General features: G+C 43.7%; 1 protein-coding gene across 1 annotated transcript in view; it reads right to left on the reverse strand.

Moving 5' to 3' along the window:
* Positions 1-3,141: 3,141 nt before the first annotated feature.
* LOC149443244 (queuosine-tRNA galactosyltransferase-like) overlaps positions 3,142-19,097 on the reverse strand; it is a gene marked incomplete at its 3' end in the record, with an annotated part of 107,701 nt that continues 91,745 nt past the window's right edge. The window contains exons 6-7 of the mRNA XM_089655715.1: positions 5,933-5,998; positions 3,142-3,214 (exon numbers count right to left, since the gene is read on the reverse strand). Of these exons, the coding sequence (XP_089511841.1) occupies positions 3,142-3,214; positions 5,933-5,998 (139 nt within the window). The remainder of the gene's footprint in view (positions 3,215-5,932; positions 5,999-19,097) is intronic.

Consider the following 19,097-nt stretch of genomic DNA (forward strand, 5'->3'; position numbering starts at 1 on the left):
TGCTGGGAAAGCTTTGAGTTGTAAACTGTGGTAACAGTGTGGGAGTGAGAGAAAAAATAAAATGGCCGCCCTCCGGAATGCCTGAACTGTAAGCTCGTAAAAGTCCCCATCCTGGGTCAGTTATTGACCAAGATGACTAGATTTAACTAGAGATCACTCTTGCCTTGGAGCACTGCAGTCCTGAGCTGCATTCCCTACAAGGATACTATCTGCATCAAGCATGCATGTTCCTGTATAGAAGTGTGGATTCGGTGTCATGCAAGGCTGGTACAAGGAAGGGGAGCATTGTGAGCCATCTGGCTAATGAGACCTTGCTGAGCTCCTTCTGAACCACTGGAGCAAGGGGGGGACTTTGTCCACTTCTGCTCTGGAAGATTTTACCCCCCTTCATGACTACGGCATTTTTTGCTATTTAGCATTGCGCTACTTTAACTGGCAATTTGATCATCATTGGATTTTTTTTATTGTTTGCAATATAAACGATAAAAGATGAAAAAAAAGAAAAAACATTTTCTACTCTTTGTTATAAAGCATAGCCGATAAAATCAAAATTCATCATAAATTTAGACCGAAATATATTCTGCTACATTTTTTTGGTGAAAAAAACCCAATAGGTGTATATTAATTGGTTTGTGTGAAAGGTATAGTGTCTATAAACTATGGGATATAAAAGTTAATAAATTTTGATGAGGTCCTAAAATGCCAGGACAGTAAGAATACCACCCAAATGACCCCTCTTTGGAAAGCACAGTCTGAGGTATATAGCAACAGGCATGGCGAGTTTTTTGAAGTTGTAATTTTTTTTTTACAATGTTCTTGAAAATGAAAAAATTTAATAATTATTTTTGGTTGGGGAATTTCTGTACCTGTTTTAGAAGAAAAAAAAGGCCTGTTGGTGTATATGAGATGGCCTCAGCCGGTGCTCTAGCCACACCCTCCGACATGTCTCACCCTGCCCACTGGGGGGCTTGATCGCAGAGGAGAACCGGGATTTCCAAACGTTGGTCACGGGAGGGGGGGTTAGCGCACGGAGCGCCCCTGAGCTGGAGCAGGCAAAATCACGTACATGTATGTGATTCTGCCTGCACGTGCTGCCCAGCTGCAGTACATGTACTGCGGCTGGTCGGCATGAGGTTATACCCTGTTTTGGGACACGTTTATGCTGGCGGTGAGCCGAAGTTTTGCTTTTGCATACCAGAGTTGTGGCCTGTTTTGTTTTTTGTTATGATAAGCTATTTTTGTTTGCCTTTTGAAAAATAGACTGTTTGTTTTTTTACCATACACGGCTGGCTAGCTATCCGGATCCCCAAATATTGCACTACATATGAGCGTGCAAAAGGCTATTCAGTGAAAAAAAAACACTGTGTTTATAAAATGCATTCTGTGCAAAAGCTACATATCAATATTTGTTTTCACAAAGATTACTACAGATCATGCACACAATGAAATCAATGTACTGTTTTGAAAGGTCAAGTGTAAAAAAAACACAAAAAGCTGCTAGTACATAGTTCTGTTTAGTGATATCTAAGTAAACACACAAGAAAAAAAAATGTCAAAATTGACATGTGCCAAAGGGACGCCGTCACAATAACCTGTGATTTCTGCCCGAGACCATTTGTGGAGAGTAGGAACAATTTTAAAAAATGTGTGCTATGCGACTCGTGAGTAATCCTAGGAAGCAGATTGCACTTAGAGAGGAGGTAAAAATACCTCGCATTTATCGCACTTCTCCGTCCAACCCGTACTGATTATGTTTGCTCTCTGAGGAATGCTGCAAGGTATTTAGGTCTGAACGCTGCCACCTCGAAGCACAAACACTATGAACCAGATGCTTGCGTAGCAAATGTTCCAAACACAGGTAGGTGGTCGACCTGCTATCTGAGATGCCAAAAAAGGCACACAAGAGCTTTAGTCACCCCACAGTTACAGAACCATGTTTGTCTGCCTTGGCACATACACTCTCACCCCCCTTCCCCATGCATTTTATCATACATATTTTAAAAAGGAAAACCTTGGTGCTTAAGTATATAAAACCAACCCAATATAGCTTCCAATACTCAGAAGGCTTGTGATACTAAGCCTAAAACAAAGAGTGTATAAATAATCGTGTGGCGCTAAATCTTCGATAAACCTGCCATAATACAATGACGAAAAAATATAAAAATAAATTGTACAGTGCAAAATTAACATCGATGTTTTCCTCAAAAAATAGAAATAACTAATAAAAGTCCAACAGAAAAATCCTCCAAAAAAGAAAGCGCACTGCTGAAAACCTCTTCGCAAACCACTCAGTGACACCAGAGCGTGCCAAAAGGTCAGCAGCTTACCGGATAGTGCAGACCTAGACTACCAGAGCAAATGGTCTAAAAGCGCTTTTGGGGTTCTTCCAGCTACCATCCTGCCAAAGAAAAACCAATGCTGCAAATTCAAAGTCCAGGCAAGGTTCCTCAATAACTTTCAAAAGCAAAAAACATGGTGGCAGCCTACTGTGTAAAAGTGTTTAAAATAGTTTATTGGTTAAAAACAAAATATTGCACAAACATATCTTAGCGAAACAGCGCGCCAAACAAGAGGCATGAGTAGCGTTCATTGTTTTTAACCAGTTAACTATTTTAAACAGTTTTACACTTTAGGCTGGCACCTTGTTTTTTGCTTTTGAAAGTTATTGATAATAAACACATTATATGTACCTGGTTTGTGTAATGGTTTCACACACAGACAGCAGCCCCGATCCTCCTCTTCTGGGGTCCCTGCCGGTGCTCCTGACTCCACCTCTACAGTGAATGCCCCCATAGGAAGCCACTTTTTATAGGGGCACTCGTGCGGGTTCGATACCAAGCCACACTGCCTGCAACTATAGACACAGACAGGGTGACTTGACCCCATCCATGCCTCCTCATCACAGGAATTCATTTACAGAAGCAGCTGCCAATGGCTCCTGCTATCAATCTGACCTGTGATGAGGGAGAGAGCCACTGCTCTCAGGTACAACTCTGGATCGAGATCAGGCTAAGGTAAGTATGGGGGGGGGGGGGCGCTGGGGGGATCCTGTGGCACACAGGGTTTTTTTTTACCATAATGCAGAGAATGCATTAAGGTAATCCTTTAGGACCACTTTAATACACAGAGAAAAATACTCACCGAAGACAGTCCTGTCCTCTGCAGCACAAGAGTCAGTCAAAACTAAGGCATGCACAGAGTGCATGAATGACTCCTGCAGATAAAGCAGGGTAAAAGGAAATATTACCTTTCCATGCATTAAGGTAAACAAACCTTCTGGGTACATCTCCCCCCCCCCCTTTATATATACCTGAGCCCCATCTCAATCCAGCATGAAAGCAGCGGCTCTCCGGGATTTTGCTCTCCTTATTGGCTTACACAGCAGCAGGATCCATTGGCTCCTGCTGCTGTCAATCACAGCCAGTAAACCAATGAGGAGAGAGCGGGGGGGGGGGGGGGGGACCGAGTATATGAAAGGACACACAGAGTGCGGCTTGGGAGCAAGCCTGCTCGAGCGCCCCCAATAGGTTTGATACTGGGGGTGCACTCGGCAGGGGGGGGGAGCCATGACTGCAGGTGGGGGACCCAAAAAAAAAAAAAAGAAGAGGATTGGGGCTGCTCTGTGCAAATCTATTGTACAGAGCAGGTAAGTATAACATATTTGTTATTTAAAAAAAAAAATTCCTTCAGAATCACTTTAAATCCTTTGTGGTTATCGAGAAATATTTTTAAATGAAAGTTTTTGTTCCCGAAGTTCAGCATTAAGTGTAGCTGTGGCCAAACTTATATACAGTTAGGACCTCTGTGTAGTTTTTATTGATTCCATGCCCCAGAAGATGTAAACTCTGACGAAACGTGTAGGGAAGAGCTGTGTGCCGTGACGTCATCATGTTCCTGGAAGTGTGTTTTATCCAGTCGAGATATAAGTAATGTAAGTGCAGTCATTTTAATAAAATAGGTCTTTGGATTTTACAGTGTGTGTGTGTGATGACTGGAGAGGCATTTTTATACTGGTACATCAATGAATTTCTTCCAAACCCTGGAAGATGTCAGCTCTGTGTAAGGCAGAGATTTGTGCTGTGACCTCATCATGTTTCCGGAAGTGTGTACTATAAGTTCATTTATTTAATGAACCAGAGTAAAGGGGGCTGAATACAAATGCACACCACACTTTTCAGATATTTATTTGAAAACCATTTATCATTATCTTTCCATTTCACAATTATGTGCCACTTTGTGTTGGTCTATCACATAAAATCTCAATAAAATACATTTCTGATTTTGGTTGTAACGTGACAAAATGTGGAAAATTTCAAAGGATATGAACACTTTTTCAAGGCACTGTACTAGGGACAATTTAGGCAGATGCTATTTAACCCACCAGCATGTCTTTGGAGTGTCGGAGGAAAATCGGAGCACCCGGAAGAAACCCATGCAGGCACATGGAGAACAAGAAAAATCCAGGCAGGTAGTTCAGTCACCTTGCTAGAATCTATTGGGGTCTGTGAATGGTGACCCATTTGGGCCCAATAAACCCATGGCAAACAAAATAAAGTGTTAAACTAAAATGTGAGCCCACAAATCAATAGGTCACATAGTCTCGGTCAGAGAATTATGGGAGACTATTATGTAGACAGAGCAGGCAAGACAGATGATGAGCAGTCTCCTGATGCCAGCCCTCAAGGACATCGGACTGTGTAAGAGATTACATAACGAATACTATAGCACTTGTCAAGGGACACGATACTGTAATGACATTTTCTACAGAAGAGCGTAAAGTCTGGTGTTTGAGGATCTCGTGACCAATGTTAAAATAAAGGTTATTCATTTTTTTACCTATAGATCTACTTTAAAATAAATAGAATGGAATGGATGTTTGGTGGTTTCTGGGGTTGGGAACGTGCGGATTTTGGCGATGTTTCAGAGGTGGAGTCTGCACAGGCTGAGGGGAAGACAAGAAACTCGGTTTTGGAGAGGTTTGGTTTGGGGAGGTGGAGCGACGTCCAGTCTGATGTGTCACTCAGTAGGTGTGTGATTCGGGCAGAGACTGAGGGGGTGAGGTGGGGGGTTGAGAGGGGTTGGGCTCCGTTTCCTCCACCCCCCTCTTCCAATCCCTCCACTGGCTTCCGATTGCGCAACGGATCAAATTCAAAATCCTAACACTGATGTACAAAGCTGTCCACCATACTGCCCCGAACTACATCACTGACCTAATATCCAAGTACCGCCCAACACTCACACTCCGCTCCTCACAAGACCTCCTTCTCTCTAGTTCCCTGGTCTCCTCCTCCCATGCCCGCCTCCAGGACTTCTCCAGGGTGTCACCCATCCTCTGGAACTCCCTGCCCCAACCCATCAGATTATCACCTACTCTCCTCTCCTTTAGGCGCACCCTGAAAACCCATCTCTTCAGGGAAGCCTACCCCACCCCCTGCTAACTTGCCGACCTCCTCCACTCTTCCTACCACTCCATCCCCCACAGCTATCTCCTCCTGTGCCACCATCCCCTCCCTCCTAGATTGTAAGCTCCAAAGAGCAGGGCCCTCAATCCCCTCATGTTTTGCATTGTATTGGTATTGTTCTGTCACATGTTCTGTCCCCCTTTGTAATGTACAGCGCTGAGCGAACTATTGGCGCTTTATAAATACTGTATAATAATAATAATGTTGCACACAGAGAAGGTACATTGATAAACTTAGTACCTAGTTCTTCCCTATCAGCAGGCATCATATATTTGTGAAAGCAGATATAATTATCATGATTCATCAACCTGTAGGCAAGCTTTAAGTGTGCTAAACTGGTCTCTTATCAATATAACATGTGATAACACTGTTTGAGGGATCACTTCTGTAGTGCCATCATAGTTTGGAGAATGAGGCCCAACGGCACACAAGTCTCATCAAATCATCTTATGAGAACTGTCAATACTCACACTCTTTGGAAGACGAAGAGCCGCCTCGTACTGCAATCGGACTCTCTGTGGCATCATCACGTCATCCTACAAAATAACAACATGGCATCAAACATGTAAAATAATGAACAAAGACAAAGCTAGTGTAGCGGCAGTGCTGGCCATATACAAGGCCAACGTTTAACTATTTATGGATTGCAAAAGTGAACAAGTACAATATGACTAGCTACTAGAATCCCTTCGATGTACATTGAAATATGGAAAATATTTATTTATTTATTTTTAATCAGGAGAAGACATTATTTAGAAAAACTTCTGCAGCGACCATAACAGTCTGAATCACATACAAAACACCCCAGGAAATAGTACAAAGAAATGTTACAAAAAAAAATAATATCCATTACTAGCAGGAGTCATTTGTACACATGTAGGATACACACATGGACTTAATGGTAAGAGAGAACAAGAAAACTATGCTATCTTCCACTAACAGACTAGAAGACAGGCATACATGCATTAAACCATCTTTAGATACCCAACCTACCGTCACTAGATCGTGCAGGCTCAGAGCCGGTGTATCCAGCCAGTTAAGACCAATGTTTTTCAAATTTATTGGAGTAGCCCCTATGATGATAGATAAGGCGCACAAGCCTAGTGCCTGGTACATACAGGCAGGTTTTTTTCAATTCAACCCAGTGGGCTGAACAAAGAAAAAAAACTGAGGAACTCGCTGTACTAACTATGCAATGTTAGTACAGTGATCTCCCTGCTGAGCTATTGTGCATGGACAGGGGGACTACCTCCTGCCAGAAAACACTGGTCAGCGTTCACAGCCATTGGCTACCAGTTCTGACTGAATGCCAATCAGCTGTTGGTTTTCCAGCATGCCCCAGTCAAGAGAAGTTGGATGTTAGGCCAGTGTCTGTGGAACAGGCAGCTGGACACACTGGCCGAATGTCAGCCGATATTCAATATTTGGCCAGTGTGTATCAGCCTTAAGAGTATCACCAAGATTTTTAGTCCACTTGCTTAGCGTAGGTGGGGCACTAGACGTCCAGTGAATCAAAATGGCCCTACAAGCCTGGTATGAGGCTCTGGAAATGGCCTCTCTGGGCAGTTCTTGTAGCTCCAAAGAATCCAATATGCCTTAAATGTTTGAGTCAAGCGGTATATTAACTGTGAACACCCTATTCAGGGCATCAAGCACCTCTGCCAAATATAAATGTATTTTGGGGGAATGCTGCAGTAGATGCAGAAGGTCTCCATGCTTCCGCTGACATCTACACCACTTAGGTTCCTGGATTACCCCCATTAAAATACTGATCGTTAGTTGCTTTGATTTTGCAATTAAAACTGGTTTAAAGTGGTTAAAAAAATATACCTTGTGTATGAGGTATAGAAAATAATTAGAAACATTTTCCAAACTAAAACCAGTCTGGCTACTACATTTCATAACCCCACAGTAACAATGCAATTTACAGAGTAGCATAGTGAGAGATCCTATTGCACTATGGGAGAAAAGTTTTCCTCTCCAGGTTCAGATCTGTTATTCTGTTATAAAAGATCCCTCATCTGAGCACTGGACCAGTGCGGATGGAGCAGGATGTTGGAGGATGCTTGGAACCACCAGTTGGGTATTAACGAGCTCCTGCCAAGGGCACTCTAGTAAAAACCAACCTGTACTAGAGCCATGCATGATGTGGTTAAAACCTCAGCTACAAGCACCCCCAGATGGAGATGGTTTCATTGATGGCAACTGGCAGAACAAATCAATGGAAAGGGCCTGATACCAAGAGCAAGGTACCAAGTATGATGGAGAGCTACAATTAGACTGAAGTCATAGCAGATGGAGATCAGAAAACAAAACAAGGTTGGGGTGGAGAACAGAATTCTGTTTAGCTGTCTCTACACTGTAGGTTCTTTTGGTTGAAGTAAATAGTCTCAGTGTGTTGTGTCAGGTACAGGGTCCCTTTGAGGCCACAGCAACCAATCAGCATGCCCCACCAGAACATCAACATGCTCTCTACTGATGCCTTAAAACGCATGCAAACATAACCGCCACAGTCATCTATGACCAAGTCTTCATCTGAAACATGTTAGAGGTCTGCTGGGTTTCTTTGAATTTCCCATACGGTTTATCTTTTACCAAAGAAATTATTGTGAAGGATTGTTATCAGACTCCAGCTCTCTCTTCAAATTTCAAACATAACCGCCATACATAAACAGAAAGCCCATGGATAGAAGGACAGAAATGTAAGGGTTACACGCAGGGGCAGGCTGACCATTTGAAAACTCGGGCACTGCCCGAGGGCCCGGGGTCAGTAGGGGGCCCCATGAGATGCCCCTGGTACCTTTTTCATAGGCTTTTTTGAGTTTGGGCAAGGACACAGGGGCCCCATGATCCCCTATTGCCCGGGGGCCCCATGAGTTGTCAGTCCGCCCCTGGTTACACGATAGCCTGCTCAATGAAGACAATTGCTGGCACGAAAAAAAAAAAAAAACACTTATTCAAAAAAAACTACAGAGGAGCCGCAACACATCTGAAACTGCATTGTAGTTGTTATGTTACCAGCTTGGATAAAAATAAAACCAGTGCCTTGTGGAGTTCTTCCTTAAATATGAGTCAGGAGGTTCCAGGCACGAGGAGAATTGTGCAGCTGAGCACAGTAAAAATGCAGAAGTGACAGAAGTGATTTGAGGAAGTTGTTGATTGATATAATTCTCTGTGACTTTGGTGTGACCTTTAACAGGTTTATTTTACGTTGGTGATCAGTAGGTGGAGGTCAGTTGTGGCACTGCATGAACTGCACCCACCAGTTGGAAAGGGAACAATATCTAGTGTAGGAATGGCTGCTCGTGCTCTGGAACCAAGCAGAGGGAAAGTCGCATTTGACAACATCACAGGGTGCAAGGCATTACAAGAAAGAAGACGTGAAACCATGATGGTTATGCTAAAGATCAAAAATGAGAAAAGTTTTTGGAGAAAATGCATATCTTCTGCCTTGAAAGGAACACAGGGGGCTGCCATTATTAACCCCCCCATGTCTGGGGGGCTGGCTTTTATGACCTACCAGCTTCAATACTTTGCAGATACTGAAGCCATTAACTGTATAACAGTTTTAGGTCCACAACTCCCTGGCAGTCAGGGAGCAGAGAGAAGTCAGCACTGCCAGCCTCTCCATTTCTCGTAGGACATTTATCGTTGTCACTTTGAACTATTCATTGTTCCTCCACCACCTAACAGATTCTGGTTAATGAACTGTGGTCTAAATGCAATTTCTCCTGCGCTCCGGGACCCAGGCCGGTGGTGAGTAGATCAAATCCCAACAAAAAAACCACCGGGGCATACAAGGTCGTGCAGCTCCAAACCAAGGCTGGGGAAGCCCGAACAGAACTGTGAAGTAAAACAAGAAGAAGCGCACCAACCTTGCGCATTACCTCAGTAACCAAATTTATTTAGTAAAAGAATGGTACTCACAAACAGCAAATAAAAACTGGCATGTAAGTCCTCCCAGGGACTTCAAAGGCAAGAGGCCAGCGCGAATCCCATCATGGGGGTGGACACTCAGTACAGCTGACACGTTTCGAAGGTCATGCCTTCTTCCTCAGAGCTCACTGAGGTACTGCGCAAGGTTGGTGCGCTTCTTCTTGTTTTACTTCACAGTAATGAACTGTGGTGCCTTTGCCACAGGTAGGTTACAGGATCAAGGGTGAGGCTGTGCGGTCACCAGAAGTGACGTTGTGAATCGGAAGTGATGCAGGAGCACCATTTTGTGGGAGGAGCACGACACGCGCATCTCAGTATATTGAATATAACAAGCATTTTTACCAGTTCATTTTGTGAGTGGCCTTTTACTTATTCAATAAAATAGAAGATGTTGGTTACTGTGCCATTGGAGTTTATCTCTTGTGTTACATGACTATGATATCTGCTGGAGAGGAGTAAGGAAATTTATGGAGATTATGAAGTTTACAAACTGATACCAAAATTGGAGATTTAACAAGCGATACATGCCGACCATGAGAGTGGAAGACATGTGGGTCTGGTGAGTGCATACCCAAAAGGGAAGGTGACATAAGCACGTGGTGACTTTATTTTCACATTAATTGATTGATTCATATCACATGATTGTTTTATTTCCATTTTATTTTTTATTTCACATTCTATCACGCGGAAGTGTGTTTCACTTAATAGTTGATCACAGCGCCACTAGATTATTTATTTTTATTTATGTACAGGTTACAGGATCAGTCCACCAACAGATTAAAAAATGACTCGGGGGCTTAAAACATGTTGAAAGAACTCTGAAGTAGGTATAAATACACAAAAAAAAACACAAATTGCTAATAAGCCAATCACATGTCAGCAATTCAATGCATTTAGGCATCTAGATGTGGTGAAGACAACCTGCTGAAGTTCAAACTGAGCATCAGAATGGGGAAGAAAGGGGATTTAAGTGACTTTGAATGTAGCATGGATGTTGATGGGCTGGTCTGAGTATTTCAAAAACTGTTGCTCTATTGGAATTTTCACGCACAACCATCTCTAAGGTTTACAGAGAATGGTCTGAAAAAAGAAAAAACATCCAATGAGCGGAAGTTGCATGGAGGAAAATGCCTTGTTGATGTCAGTGGTCAGAGGAGAATGGGCAGACTGGTGCAAGATGATAGAAAGGCAACAGTAACTCAAATAGCCACTCATTACAACCAAGGTATGAAGAATACCATCTCTGAACGCACAACACGTCGAACCTTGAGGCAGATGGGCTACAGCAGCAGAAGACCACACCGGGTGCCACTCCTGTCAGCTAAGAACAGAAAACAGAGCCTACAATTTGCACAGGCTCACCAAAATTGGACAACAGAAGGTTATAAAAACGTTGCCTAGTCTGATGAGTCTCGATTTCAGCTGCAGTATTCAGATGGCAGGGTCAGAATTTGGCATAAACAACATGAAAGCATGGATCCACCCTGCCTTGTATCAACGGTTCAGGCTGGTGGTGGTGGTGTCATGGTGTGGTGGATCCATCCTGCCATGTATCAAAGGTTTAAGCTGGTGGTGGCAGTTTCATGGTGTGGGGGATCCATCCTGCCACATATCAAAGGTTCAGGCTAGTGGTGGTGGTGTCATGGTTTGGTGGATCCATCCTGCCTTGTATCAACGGTTCAGGCTGGTGGTGGTGGTGTCATGGTGTGGTGGATCCATCCTGCCATGTATCAATGGTTCAGGCTGGTGGTGGTGGTGGTGTCATGGTGTGGTGGATCCATCCTGCCTTGTATCAAAGGTTCATGCTAGTGGTGGTGGTGTCATGGTTTGGTGGATCCATCCTGCCATGTATCAACAGTGCAGGCTGGTGGTGGTGGTGTCATGGTTTGGTGGATCCATCCTGCCATGTATCAATGGTTCAGGCTGGTGGTAGTGGTGTCATGGTGTGGTGGATCCATCCTGCCATGTATCAAAGGTTCAGGCTCGTGGTGGTGTCATGGTTTGGTGGATCCATCCTGCCATGTATCAACGGTTCAGGCTGGAGGTGGTGGTGTAATGGTGTGGGGGAGATTTTCTTGGCACCAGCAAGGTGTACCTAATAAAGTGGCAGGTGAGTGTATACTGTATACCTGTACATACCTGTCAATGGACCAAACTGTGTAGCAGAGGGCCTCACACTGATTCTATTCTACACTTCTGGGTGTGAAGTATATTAGTGGGTCCCCCACTGGCTGCTGTGGTTTCTCCCACCAACCCTTACCTCTCCATTGTGTCTTAGGGGACAAGAGGAGGACCCACAAGGGTCAGTGGGGGTGCTTATGGGGTTTGCAGTCCCATGCCTCATGTACAGGAGCTGACAAGAAACATGCTTAACTGCAGCAGAGAGCCATCAGGTCAAATGTGTCCCGCTGTTTAAATAGATTGTGCAAATCCCAAGTTTGGATGGACAAAAAATCAATTTCTTTGGTATGTAAACATCCCATAAATGTATTCCAACTGCATATTCATCTATTTGTCTGGAGTTCAGCTTTAGTTTAAACTTCTGGCTTCTTTTATGTATCCAGCAGTATGATCTCACCTCTGGAGTCCAGGCCCTGCAACCCTACTTTTTCATCATCTGTAATGCAAAATTGGAAAATCCAACAATGCAAATTGGCCCAACTCATACTGGATGCAAATGGCAGAGCCAAAAATTCAGAGCAAATCCAGTAGAACCAGCAATGAGACCTTACCCAATATAGTGCTGATAAACCCACAGAAAAACAGAATGACAGCTTTGCATCACGACTCAAGCGCCAGTTTCATGGTAGACACTTTCACCAATTTCTACACCTTCCCCAAATTACTTTCAGCTGAAAACGAATGCCATTATTTGCAGCAGTCAGATGCCAGCTGTCAGAAGAAGAACAGATACTGCGGGGCCAAGCAGGTGCCACAGCTGAGTGGTGCTGGGAAAACACCAGCGACACAGCAAACTTCAAGGGCAAAGGTTAAGTGAAATGTCAGCAAATCTTTAGACCATCCGGATGGAATTTCATCTTTAGGTTACACTCTTTAACATTTGCCTGATTGAAAAATGCCAAACAGCCTAAAAAAGTTGAAGGAAAGAGGAAGCTGCCCTCTCGTTCTATCTGGTCAACATGCAGATAGTAAAAGTTCCACCAACAATTGTTTACTCAGAAACTGTTAAGTGAACTTCCACTTTCTTCTCCTGGCTATGAAGCTCTTTATCTTAGCTTACTGCTATGGTTCTGGAGGTACATTATAACAACTCCAATCTGATAGAAGAGTGAGATATGCAGGGGTGGACTGACCATTTGTAAACTCGGGCACTGCCCGAGGGCCCGGGGTCAGTAGGGGGCCCCATGCGATGCCCCTGGTACCTTTTTCATAGGCTTTTTTGAGTTTGGGCAAGGATACAGGGGCCCCCATGATCCCTTATTGCCCGGGGGCCCCATGAGTTGTCAGTCCGCCCCTGGAGATATGGTTTACATCAAGGAACTGTTAAAATCAACAAATGCATTTATGGAATTGCTCGCAAAAAATGAGAGCAGTCCTAAAGCACAAACTAAAACGTTTGATATAAACCGGCTACTAGGGCAACCAAAAGGACGCTTCTTCCTGAATACAGGGTGCCCGCTCACCTAGTAATCAGTATACAGCTTTTCAACCCATCATTCCCAATGAGAACCCTTAAGTGACAAATACGTGAGCTCTTCTTGGATGAGGGATGGTAGATAGAAGGCGCTAAATTACGGGAAGTATGGTTTAGTCCAGAAGTCAGTAAGTTGTATTACTTGCCATAAAATGAGACTAGGGTCCAGGGGACCACAGAAATGTTGTTTTTCGGCTAATATAGGTTTATCAAGACTTAAAAGTTTAAAATAGGATATGGTTTATGTTACTGCTTTCCATTGGGTCCACCTGAATCCTCATGATTAAATAAAAAAATACAAAATTTCAAACCATTACAATATATGGGTAATGAACATTTCCTCTTTCTACATAAATGCATGCAGGGCCAGCAATAGGGGGGTGGAGCCAGCCCTCCTGCAAAGGCCTGTGAAATGGGAATGGCAATAGTCCAACAAAAGCCACCATTAGAAATCGTAGGGCCCCATACTGCCTACCGGGCACAGTCCTCCTTCCCTTGGGTAGGGATGAGCTAATGGTTTGGTCCGAACCTTGGAAGTTTGAACTAATACCCACACTATTGTCTGTTTGGCCCTCCTGTGTGCCACAGCTCCCAAAAATGTAATTAAAGTTCTGGCCTGCCATGGTGGATTGATATTTAAGAAGAAGCTGGAACATGAATTTAACTAACAAGAGTAGCCGCACAGAGCCTTACCGTACAGAGTCTTACTGCACCCTGCTCCTGAAAATGCGTAAAATAGTCCCCTCAATTTATCCCCAGCCCCTGCTGCTGAATTGCTGGGAGCTATGGCCCATGTGATTACTGTGCATGCCCCAAAGGGTATCCTCTCTGCCCCTGACCCCTGCTGCTGAACTAACAGGGCCTGTGAAGCTTTTATTTAAGGATTACTGTGTTTGTGCAATAAGGGCTTGTTAATACCTGCCACTCCTCTGAAAATCAATGCCTGGTGGATTGCTTTTCAGAAGTGTTTTGACAGGCGGTGAGGAGGCGATATGAACAGGCAAGCCCTACTCAAGGGGGGCCTCTGTCAAGCAGGCATTATTGGGGCCCCATTGTTTCTAATGGCAGTCCTGTATGCATGGAATGGATATGACTTACATGTTTGTGGTCAGTTCAGAATCAAGCATAAACTGACATTTTTTTAACGGGAGCGGGAAGTGCCTGAAACAAGGACTTCCCTGACTGCATTATTAGGAATTATTTTAATGCAAGCTGCAGATTCAAAATATTAAAATTTAAATCACATGTTTAGGGTTTAGTTGACATTTCAGAGATTCTGTTTAAAGTTACTTTAAAGGGTTAGTTCACCTTACCTAAACGGGTGAGGGGCGTCTGTAGATAAAAACAAACTTCAGTTTTAACTAAAGTTGAATAATGCCCTTTCTATAGGTGTAAGCCATTTACATACCTCATGAATTCTGACCTGAAACTCCCAGGATGTTGCTAGGACATTGTTAAGAGAGGCCCAGCTCAGTAGCTAAATGGTTAGCACTTCCGCCCGGCAGTACCAAGGTCGTTGGTTCGAATCCCAACCACAGCATCACCAACCTGAAGTTTGCATGTTCTCCCTGTATGGGTTTCCTCCAGGTACTCCAGCTTCATCCCACAACCCATGCTAGCAGGTTAATTGGCGGCGGCTGTCTAAATTGGCCCTAATATGTGTATGTACGAATGTGAGTTAGGGACCTTAGATTGTACGCCCCTTGAGGGTTAGGGACCTTAGATTGTACGCCCCTTGAGGGTTAGGGACCTTAGATTGTACGCCCCTTGAGGGTCAGGGACCTTAGATTGTACGCCCCTTGAGGGTCAGGGACCTTAGATTGTACGCCCCTTGAGGGTTAGGGACCTTAGATTGTACGCCCCTTGAGGGTTAGGGACCTTAGATTGTACACCCCTTGAGGGTTAGGGACCTTAGATTGTACACCCCTTGAGGGTTAGGGACCTTAGATTGTATGCCCCTTGAGGGATAGGGACCTTAGATTGTACGCCCCTTGAGGGTTAGGGACCTTAGATTGTAGGTTAGGAACCTTAGATTGTACGCCCCTTGAGGGTTAGGAACCTTAGACTGTACGCCCCTTGTGAATGTACAATATAAATGTAAAGTGCTGTGTAAATTGACAGCGCTATATAAGTACCTGTAATAAATCAATAAATACATAAATTACTGTTCATCTTCACCATCACAAGAATAAGTTCTCAAATGCTAAGCTTCTGCATTGGGGGAGAGAAAAAGCATTCCAAATTCCTGTGAGGTCCATGGAGGTGAACAGTAATAGCTGGGCCTTTCTTAGCAACGTCCTGGGAGCTTTCAGGTCAGGCTTCACAAGGTACATAAATGACCTGCACCTACAGCAAGGGCATTATTCCATTTTGGTCAAAGCTGCACAGTTCATCTTTTTTATGTCCCTTATCTGAATAGGCAGTTTTATTTGATGAAGGCAAACTATGCCTTTAAACTCAAAAATCATAATTTTGCTTCATCATCATTGGAACCATCTGCACCATCTGGCAAACGAACGCCTTGCATCTTTAGAACGTTATCTCAGCCATGTGGGCGGCTGAACCCTTGACCATAACACATTGCGTAAGGCAAAAAGCACAAGTGATGAGTTCTCTGCCACACCTAAAGAGCAACTCACAAAAGTTGGAGACTGTGAGACCAGCTCTCCCCGGAGGGAAAATAACAAGTAAGCAAGCTGACCGGGATATCTACGGTGAGTCAGACCTCTGGCCGGTGGGGATGGTTGGACCATGACAGGAAAAGTAACGCACTGCCAAGCCTAAGATTTGTTTTCTGGATCAAATCTGCAGATGTCTGTAAATGACTGAGTCATCCAATGTGTTCTCCATGGAAATGAAAAGAACACTCAGGAAGAAAGAGAAACAAAATGTATCACAACAGATATCTCCTCTTAGATGCTGGCAATTTGAGCGCCAAGAAAATTGTTAAATTGGCCTTTTTGTCCTGTGACATAGAACCCTTACATTTACCAGCCAATACAATGCTTTCAATATCTGAAATGATTATAGGTTATACATACAGTTTTTTAGTTTTATTTATTTCAGGTACTTATATAGCGCTGTCAATTTAAACAGCAATTTACATATAAATTGTACACTCATATCAGTCCCTAACCCTCAAGGGGTGTACAGTCTAAGGTCCCTAACCCTCAAGGGGTGTACAATCTAAGGACCCTAACTCACATTCATACATACACATAATAGGGCCAATTTAGAAAGGATCCAATTAACTACCAGCTTGTCTTTGGAGTGTGGGAAGAAACTAGAGTACCCAGAAGAAACCCATGCAGGCACAGGGAGAACATGCAAACTCCAGGCAGGTGGTGCCATTGTTGTTATTCAAACCAACAACTCTAGTACTGCCAGGCGGAAGGGCTAACCATTTAGCCACTGTGCTGACCTACATGGCAGAAGAATCAATTTACCATATATTAATTTTTGCTTCATAGGGCTATGTCCAGGCACTACGCAAAATTACCCCCTGACCTCCTTTTCCCTGTTTAAAAATAATGCTGAAGCATGATCTAAAGTAGAATTCCAGCTTAAACCTATCTAGTCTTAAAAATGTCCCCTCCGCCCTCCTAACACCTATTACTGACTAACCTCCATAAAAAAGTATGTAGAGACTTACCTATTTTCAGCCCCCTCTGGTCCGGTGACGTGATCCCGTGTGTCAGCCAGTAGCAGCTGCAGGGGAGAGCATGCCATAAAGGCTGGTAAAGCCTGAAGCGGTGACCTCACCCATAGGCTCCTATGGCCCATCCATTGTCAACGTTCCCTCCTCTTCCTTGCAGCCGCCACTGCTTGACACAAGGGAGCCGGATCGTGTGACTGGACTGGAGTGGGCTGAAAATAGGTGAATGTAAAATACATGTTAGTCGGCATAGGTGTTAGGAAGGGGGAGGGGACAGATTTAAAGTGTTACTAAACCTCTGACCCTCCATTCAATATACCTGGTCTACCTCAGTACACAGTACATGGAAATGCAATTATTTTAGTAAATATAAACTGCTAAATACCTTTTCTCATCAGCAGTATATAGCAGTCTAGTGACTTCTATCAGTGTCCAACAGAGAATTGGTTAAAGCTTGTAGAAGGAGGAGTTTTCATTCTGCTCTCATTGCCCTATGAGATTGCATGACCCCTGACCCTCTTTCTGGACAGCGCTGATTGGCCCTGTGCTAATCACAAGAACCCTCCCGAGAAAAAGAAAAAACTCACTAACAATACACACCAAACTGAGCATGTGCAGAGTGCCTCCGAGGTTGTTATCTATCAGGAGATGAAATGGGGACCATGGAGGAAGGGGAGGATCAGATAAGACAGGATCAAACATCCTTTTTACACAATGCGGAGGATTAACCCCTTAGGTTCCACAGTGAGTATAACAAGCATGCTTTGCTGTATATACAGACTGATTTTAATGTTGTGGATTTAGTAACACTTTAAGGTTAGTTACATTTAGGTTTGAATTCCACTTGAACTTTTCCCTCATTCCTATAGCAGGAAACAACTTTTATTACTCCCTGTGATATGATTGCCAAACCCAAAAAAAAAATTATTGAGGGGGCAACTCCTGAGAACTCAGTTTCTATTAATAGAGGAACACTCCCAGAACTACATCTCCCAAGAGCCCTTACCTGTAGTGTCTGGGCATTTTTTTTTTTTGCAACATCACTACAGGGCTGTCCTAAGGCAAAATGTATAAGTCTCCAAACTGAGGCCTGTGGGCTGGAAGCGGTCCTTTGCTTGCCTTTATCCAACCTTTGGTGCACTATTCCTTTCATTGATACAAGGCATTATTCCTCTCACTGACACCAACAATTGGGCAGGATTCCTTCTACTGGCACAGATGAAGCTCTATTCATTCCAATGACAGCAACAATGGGGCAATAATCCTCCCATTGAGACCAGTGATGGGGCACTATTTCTCCCACTGACACCAATATTGGGACACCATCCCTCCCACTGACACCGATGGGGCATAATCCTCCCACTGACACCGATAGGGTTCTATTTCTCCCACTGACACCAATGATGGGGCACTAATCCTCCCACTGACCTCAATGATAGGGCACTACTACTTCTCCTGACCAAAGGCACCATGCCATTTTTTCTTGCTTCCACTGACCACCAAACTCGAAACATTTTCTAATCCTCCCACTGACACCAATGATGGGTCACTATTTCTCCCACTGACCTCAATTATAGGGTACTACTCCTCCTGAAGCTATGTCATTTTTTTATTTCCACTGACCATCAAGCCCGAGGCATTTTCTACTCCTCCCAAACAAAGTCCAGCCCTCCTAAAGTCTGGACGAAAGTAAACTGGCCCTTTTTTAGAAAGTTTGGAGATCCCTGGTCTAGGGAAAAGTATATAATAGCACAATTCTAATTATAAACCTAATGAAAAAGAAACTTGCATTGGATTGCTGAATGCTAGACAGACAGGGCTAAGTACAAAATCAGAGCAGAATTCAAGTCCTTTCTATGTTCTCCTAGGATTGAGGGGCTTCATAGCTGCCCAGAAAATAAACAAAGGTTCCACACTAAGCAAAGTTGGACACATTGATGACCCGATAAAGTAACAGCACAAAACATGTCAAAGGTGAGAGATTGAAACTACAATGCAAAAACCAATACAATCTTGAAGGTAATTATTCGCCCTCTAAGTCTTTCTGATGAAGGTCGTTATTCACCGTCTGCCAAGATTTATGCCAATTCCAGAGCCGTAAAGCACCTGTTCCATTCACATAGTAGGAGCATCAGGTAAACAGGTGCTCCACAAAGTGGACCTTTTGGTCACTACATGAATATATTCTCAACACAACACAATATGCAGAAACAGTATCAGAAAAGCTTCACCTTTTATTACCGAAAAGCTATTCTGCACCAATCAGTGTTTCCCTTAACCACATACCTTGCACAAAAGGCATCTCTCTCATCTAAAAAAGTTGGGGTTTATGTGCATGTCAGCTAGAACACGGCAAGGATGAGTTCTACATGCTGTGCGCTAGAATGCG

This window comes from Staurois parvus, unplaced genomic scaffold, assembly GCF_062004578.1.
Source record: "Staurois parvus isolate SC_StPar_1 unplaced genomic scaffold, SC_StPar_1.0 ptg000865l, whole genome shotgun sequence".
Lineage (NCBI taxonomy): Eukaryota > Metazoa > Chordata > Amphibia > Anura > Ranidae > Staurois > Staurois parvus.